The sequence below is a fragment of the Psammomys obesus genome, unplaced genomic scaffold (assembly GCF_907164565.1).
Source record: "Psammomys obesus unplaced genomic scaffold, mPsaObe1.curated_primary_1811, whole genome shotgun sequence".
NCBI classification, from domain to species: domain Eukaryota; kingdom Metazoa; phylum Chordata; class Mammalia; order Rodentia; family Muridae; genus Psammomys; species Psammomys obesus.
This window is the reverse complement of record NW_026587216.1, coordinates 5,617,938-5,625,008: the sequence shown is the minus strand read 5'-3', so window position 1 is coordinate 5,625,008 and position 7,071 is coordinate 5,617,938. Positions and strand designations below refer to the sequence as shown.

At 41.2% G+C, this 7,071-nt stretch overlaps 1 protein-coding gene across 1 annotated transcript in view; it reads left to right on the top strand.

Annotated features, from left to right (window-relative positions):
* Itga2 (integrin subunit alpha 2) overlaps positions 1–7,071 on the top strand; it is a 47,369-nt gene that overhangs the window by 7,729 nt on the left and 32,569 nt on the right. Inside the window, exons 5-7 of the mRNA XM_055603388.1 lie at positions 3,112–3,250; positions 4,505–4,650; positions 5,460–5,603. Of these exons, the coding sequence (XP_055459363.1) occupies positions 3,112–3,250; positions 4,505–4,650; positions 5,460–5,603 (429 nt within the window). The remainder of the gene's footprint in view (positions 1–3,111; positions 3,251–4,504; positions 4,651–5,459; positions 5,604–7,071) is intronic.

Below are 7,071 nucleotides of genomic sequence, written 5' to 3'. Positions count from 1 at the left end.
TGTGTGTGTGTGTGTGTGTGTGTGTGTGTGTGTGTGTGTGTGTGTGTGTTACCTCCAGAGTTTCTTGTTTTCTCTAGTGGACCTACTCTGCTCTTGATTGATGGGCTACTTGTGGCTAAGGACAAGTGCAGGGTTGCCATCTGTAACACGCATTAGATCTCCAATAACTAGTTTAGGTTTTGTTTTTTTGTTTTTTGTTTTTTCTAGTTGCTCTGACAAGAAATACATGGTTTGTGCTGTTTGCTGCCAGGGTATGAGCAAAACCCCTTAGGAACTTTCCCATATGCAAAGGATTGTCTCAAAGGGAATTTTCCAGCAGCAAGGGATTACCTTAAATACCTCTTGTAGATCTGTCACTGTGGATTTTATTTCTTAAGAGGAGGGAATCTGATAAAAGCTGTTCCCAAGGGGAAAAAAAAAAGAAAAGAAATGGGACCTCATGAAACTGAAAAGCTTCTGTAAAGCAAAAGACACTGTTGTCAGAACAAAAGGACAACCTACAGACTGGGAAAGGCTCTTCACCAACCCTATATCTGACAGAGGGCTAATATCCAGAATATATAAAGAAATGTTCCCTGTCTTTTCCCTCTTCCGATGTCTATCCAGTTTACCTTTCTAAATAAGGATTTATCATCTTACCCAGGGTCCTCCTTCTTGCTTAGCTTCTTAGGTGTACAGATTTCAGTATGATTATCCTATATTATATATCTAATACCCACTTATAAGTGAGTGTATACCTTGTGTGTCTTTCTGCTTCTGGGATACCTCACTCAGGATGATCTCTATTTCCCACCATTTGCCTGTCTATTTGTTATTTTTTTAATTTTTTATTTAACTTTTATTAATTACACTTTATTCATTTTGCATCCCCTCATAAGCCCCTCCCTCCTCCCCTCCTGATCCCACCCTCCCTCCCCTTTCTGCATGCATGCCCCTCCCCAAGTCCACTAATAGGGGAGGTTCTCCTCTCCTTTCTGATCTTAGTCTGTCAATTCTCATCAGAAGTGGCTGCATTGTCATCTTCTGTGGCCTGGTAAGGCTGCTCCTCCCTCAGGGGGAGGTGATCAAAGAGCAGGCCAATCAGATTATGTCAGAGGCAGTCCCTCTTCCCATTACTAGGTAACCCACTTGGACACTGACCTGCCATGGGCTACATCTGTGCAGGGATTCTAGATTAATCTTCTCCATGAATAGTCCTTGGTTGGAGTATGAGTCTCTGGGAAGTTCCCTGTGTTCAAATTTTCTTGTTCTGTTGCTCTCCTTGTGGAGTTCCTGTCCTCTCCAGCTCTTGCTATTTCCCACTTCTTACATAAAATTCCATTCATTCTTCCCGACAGTTGGCCATCAGGCTCAGCATCTGCTTTGATAGTCTGCAGGGCAGAGGCTTTCAGGAAAACAACACCCTTCACAATAGCCACAAATGACATAAAGTACCTTGGTGTAACCCTAACCAAGCAAGTCAAAGACTTGTATGAAAAAAATTTCAAGTCTCTGAAGAAAGAATTAGAAGAAGATATGAGAAGATGGAACGATCTCCCATGCTCATGGCTTGGCAGGATTAACATAGTAAAAATGGCCATCTTACCAAAAGCAATCTACAGATACAATGCAATTCCCATCAAATTGCCAACACAATTCTTACAGACCTGGAAAAAAAAAAAATTCTCAACTTCGTATGGAATAACAAGAAACCCAGAATCGCTAAAACAATCCTCTACAATAAAAGATCTTCTGGAGGTATCTCCATCCCTGATCTCAAGCTGTACTATAGAGCAACAGTTATAAAAACTGCATGGTACTGGTATAGAAACAGAATGGTGGATCAATGGAACCGAACAGAAGACCCAGAAATATTTGTTATTTTTAACCCCATTCTATATCCTTGTTTCCTTATATCTAAGGGAAAAAAACTTAAATAACATTTTTCATTCTGACCAAGCCTGTGTTTCTAAGTACTTGCAGCCTTTGATATTTAGATTGAGTTTGAACTAGTGCAGAGGAGCCTGCGCAGCTGGATCCCCCCATCCCAGCCACAGGCTTGCTCTCCACCCACTATGTTGACTGTCACAGCTTACAGGTGAGTTTTGTAGCTGTGGTGTGACTAAGCAAATGGAATATAGGGATGTGGACACCGGAATGTTGAAGGGGACCGAAGAAAAGATGAAAGACTGTGAGGTGTGGAGCAATAACTCAGTGTGTAAGGGAGCTTGTTGCACAAGCGTGAAAACCTGAGTTCACATGCCAGCACCACAGTGCGGGGAGGGACATGTGGCTGCCCGTGTGTCCTTCACCCTAGCACTGTGGGGAACACAGAGATAGGAGGGTCCATCTCTGCTTCAGCTTCAGTGAGAGACTCCAAGGCAAAGAAACAGGGTGGAGGGTGAGACAGAGTGCACCTGATGTCCTTCTTTGGCCTCTGTGTCCACAAGCATGTACATCCAAACCTACAATACACGCCACAAACATACAAAGAAGAGAGCTGGAAGTACAATCTCAGACTCCTCATGGGCCTTTCCTGTAAATACGTGGGAGAGAAGCTCTCGCCTGATTCTTCTATAAGCTCTGAAGGCTCAGCCCTTGCAAATGATGCCTTTGAACTGAAGATGATTAGACATTTGTCCTGTACAATGGCCTGTTGCAAAGATTTCTACATACTGCATTATAAAAAGTTCTACAAAGAGAGAGCAGCTCAGTGGCTCTCAAAACCTTCTCAATGCTGTGACCCTTTAATGTAGCTCCTCATGTTGTAGTGACCCTCACCCAACCATAATATTATTTTTGTTGCTACTTCATAGCTGTAATTTTGCCACTGTTACAAATCGTACTGTAACTATCTGATATGCAGGATGGTCTTAGGTAACCCGTCTGAACCGGTTGTTTGACCTCCCCAGAGGGGTTGTGACTCACACGTTGAAAACTGCTGCTGTAGCTCATAGTAAGCTTGTTCTCCAGGAAAATCAAAACAATTCTAAGATAGATAGAGAGAGAGATAATTAGCTTACTATGCAAATCTCCTTAAATTTTGATAGTTTATGTCAATGTTTTTACTAAGCTGAATTCATTTGCATTAAGGGTGGTTTGTTCTAATCTTCACTTCTCCAATTATTTCAGGATGTTCTGATGCTAGGTGCAGTGGGAGCTTTTGACTGGAGTGGAACTGTGGTCCAGGAGGCATCTCATGAGCACTTGATCTTTCCTAAACAAGCCTTTGACCAGGTTCTGCAGGACAGAAATCACAGTTCATTTCTAGGTGAGGCACAGCAGCAGTGGCACAGGCAGTTCTCGGGTTCTTATCCATTAAACTCTCAGGTCAGCTCAGCCTGTAAACTGTCCTCTAGTTAACTTGTTTGTAACCCACAGCTGTTACCTCTTTGCCAGTCAGGCCTCATCCCTTAAGTAAGAAAAGCTAAGTTTTACACAGAAGTCTCTGTAGATGTCTGTTAGGCTCTTATGATCTACAATGTTGTTTAAATCTAGTGTTTCTAAAACACACAAATCTGCTCAGGCAGATATCCCTGGAACATGGCTGTTTCCCTAAAACAGAAGTTGTTCCTCAAAGGCAATACAATAAATAGTGGCCTTCTATTGTTTCAGACTCCTTAGGGGGTTTTGTTTGTCATTGCTGATGTTCATGTGATAAGCATCCAATGATGTTCATTACTGCTGTGGGGTATTCTGTCTACACAAATCCTTCCAAATCCTTTGAAAGCCAGTGACCCTAATAACATTTATCAGCTCCAACAACCTAGCAAATTAAAAACCCAGAGCACAAAGCTAGACCTCTGTAACTCCAGGGCCTGCATTTTTTCCCATGAAATAGCATTAACATTTCATTTATTCATTCATTAAGCAATTGTTAAAAGCCAGTGTATTTGCTTTATTTCCTGTTGCTACAATAAGTTATGCTGACAAGGGCCACTTAAAGAAGACAGGGTTTAGTTGGCTCACAATTCCAGGCCACAGTCTATGATTGTGGGAAAACCAAGGCAACAGGAACTTGACACATTGCATACACAGTCAGGAGCAGAGAGAAGTGATTTAAGGGATACATGCTTGCTCTTAGCTCACTGCCTCTACCCTTATCCAGTTCAGGATCCCTTCCCTAAGGAATGGTGACACCCACAGTGGGAAGGTCTTCCCACCTCAATTACTCATTTAATGTAATCAACCTAATTCCTCACAGCTATGCCCAGGGACATACCTACTCTAGCCAACACCTCACTGGGCCTCTCCTCCCAGGTATAAAAGATCGTGTCAAGTTGACAATTAAAATGAAGAGTTAGCTAGGCTTGTAAGTAGCTAAGGAGAACAACCCAGGACCAAGGGACAGCTTTATAAATGGAATTCCTGTCGATGCTACCTAGAACTACCAAGGAAAAGGCATGAAGACTCATCTCAGCGGTATGAGTAGTCATCACAGCTAATCAAGACTTCCGAGCATCTCGGCTACCTCTGAAAGGCCTCTCTGGCAAATCCAGTGATGCTCAAACTGCTTCTCCCCTAGGTTATTCTGTGGCTGCAATCTCTACTGAAAATGGTGTCCACTTTGTAGCTGGTGCTCCTCGGGCAAATTATACTGGCCAGATAGTGCTGTACAGTGTTAACAAGCACGGCAATGTGACAGTGATTCAGTCTCACAGAGGGGACCAGGTAAGTATCATTACTAAGCAAGTGAAATGAATTTTATGGATAACAGGGATAGGCAGACAGCTGAGTGAGTAGAGACTAGTATTTACTGAGCGGCTCCTCTGTGTCTGAATATGTCACCCTAATTGACTCATGCCTGTGTTAAACCCTTACAATAGAAGGCTCACTGGGATTAGGTCTGATCTGCTATTGCCATTGATTTTCTAGGAGTAAGGGGACCAGAAACTAGCCACAAACTACCTATCAGATCATACTTTTGCCTTCCTTTTCGTAGTTTAAAGAATGGTGTGCCTATTTTGAGAGAAAAACAATGACAGCGTTAGAGAAGAAATCACTCATTAATCTTAAATCCTTAATAGATGTTTACACAGGCACTCAACGTTGATGGATGGGATGGCCCTCAGATGCCAGCCCTTCTAATTTTACTTTACCTCTACCTAATTCTCTCATCTTTTCTACCTGGCAACATCACCTTGCTGGACTACAACACTGGCATTCATGTTTCTCTTCACGTAGGGAACTCCTTTGGTCCTTAAGATGCTATTCAAATGACACTTCTTTCCCTGAGCTCCCCACCACCTCCCTACACTCTGACACTCCTTTAATGCATTTTCTTTTGTTTTTCACGGTAACATAGATGTTTGCTCTCCTTGGCTGGCCCCATTCCTCCTCTTTTCTCTAAATCACAGCTCACATAGCTTTTAGGGGTTTCCCTTCTGAATGCGGCCTCTGGGTCATTACCATCAGTAGCATGTGCTAGGATACATTTGTGGTTATATAACTCCTGAGATGAATTTGCTTTAATACTCCAGATCGGCTCCTATTTTGGTAGTGTGCTGTGTGCAGTGGATGTGAACAAAGACACCGTTTCAGATGTGCTTTTGGTAGGAGCTCCCACGTACATGAATGACCTCAAGAAGGAAGAGGGAAGAGTCTACCTGTTCACAATCACAAAGGTAAAAATCAACATTAAACCAACAGCATGAATGACTCTAGTACTGATAAATAAGTTAATGTGAAATTTGAAGGGCAGTCATTATTCTGTAAATATAGCCAATTTTAAGTCACAGTGTATCATATATTTAATAAAATTCAAGGTGTTACCATCATTATAATTTTTTAAAGCATTAAAAGGCACTGAGTTTAAAATCTAATGTATCCATTTTCCACAAGAGGTCTATGGATATATGTTCCTGTGCAAATAAAGCCATGATAAGCACAAATAATTTTTGGCACACATGTACATATTAGTTCATATTCTAAGTGTCTTGTGTCATTCCTGTGAAATGGTAATACTCATGGGGCCTCTGACCTCTTCATTTCACAGTAAAATCCACTGTCCCAGCAACCCCAGTGACCTCCAGATGACCTAGAGTGCTTTCTACATTAGTCTGTCAGAAAATTCCAGTATTTAGTGTCCAGTATTTAGAGTACACGTCCAAGTCTTGGAATTTCATATCCTTGCCATAAAGCTGAGCTTACTCAAAGGGAGAAGGCACAGCTTTCCTAGCGTGTAGACAGAACTCTAAATCCATTTCAGCAGGAATCTGGAGCTCAGTGAGGACGGGAATAATAGTAAATGAAAGCCAGTGGTGGACACGGAAAACGAGACAGGCGTAGGGAAAGAGAAGTCAAGGCAGGGAAAGTTCCATTTAGTTGTTATGACAGTTTGTGTGTTTGGTGCTTGCTATACATTAATGTAAAAACTGACCCTCTAGCATAAGCAGTTAAAGTAATTGTAATTCTACATGAACACCTGCAAAGAAAGGAAATAGCTCCTTCTTGAAGGGTTTTTATTTTTTTAATCTCTAGTTTCTTTAGTGTTTCTTGTTTGCAAAATAGTCCGAACTATACTTAATTGTTGGAGATAAAAATAGCTCTTTAAAATTTGTTCTAGTTGATATTTGTATATGAATGATTGCTTTGCCTGCATGTGGATATTATGTTCACCACATCTGTGCCTGGTGACTAAGGAGATCAGAACAGAGTGTTGCATCTGCTGGAACTAGATGTGGTAATGGTTATGAGCCACCATGTTGGTACTGGGCAGTGAACACAGGTCCACTGCAAAAGCAAAAAGTGCTCTTAACCAACTCTCCAACCCCAATAATCCTGTCTCTTAATATTTTCTCTAACTCATGAAAAATTAATCTTCATACAATTACTATAAACTAGAAAGAATCAATACTCACAGTTTCCTGCTTGAGGCACTTTGCTTGCTTGCAAAGCAATTAATTATTTCCATACTTGAATATAAAATCTGAAGGAAAAACATTTATAAGAAAATGTCTTTTCTTCTCACAGAATCATTAAGTATTGCTTGTTGTGGAATAAAAGAGATGGAATTCATTTCTACCTCTTACCCCGTTACAGTTATGTTACTGTTCAGCAATTTTTAACTAAAATCTAGATTATCATGTTTCA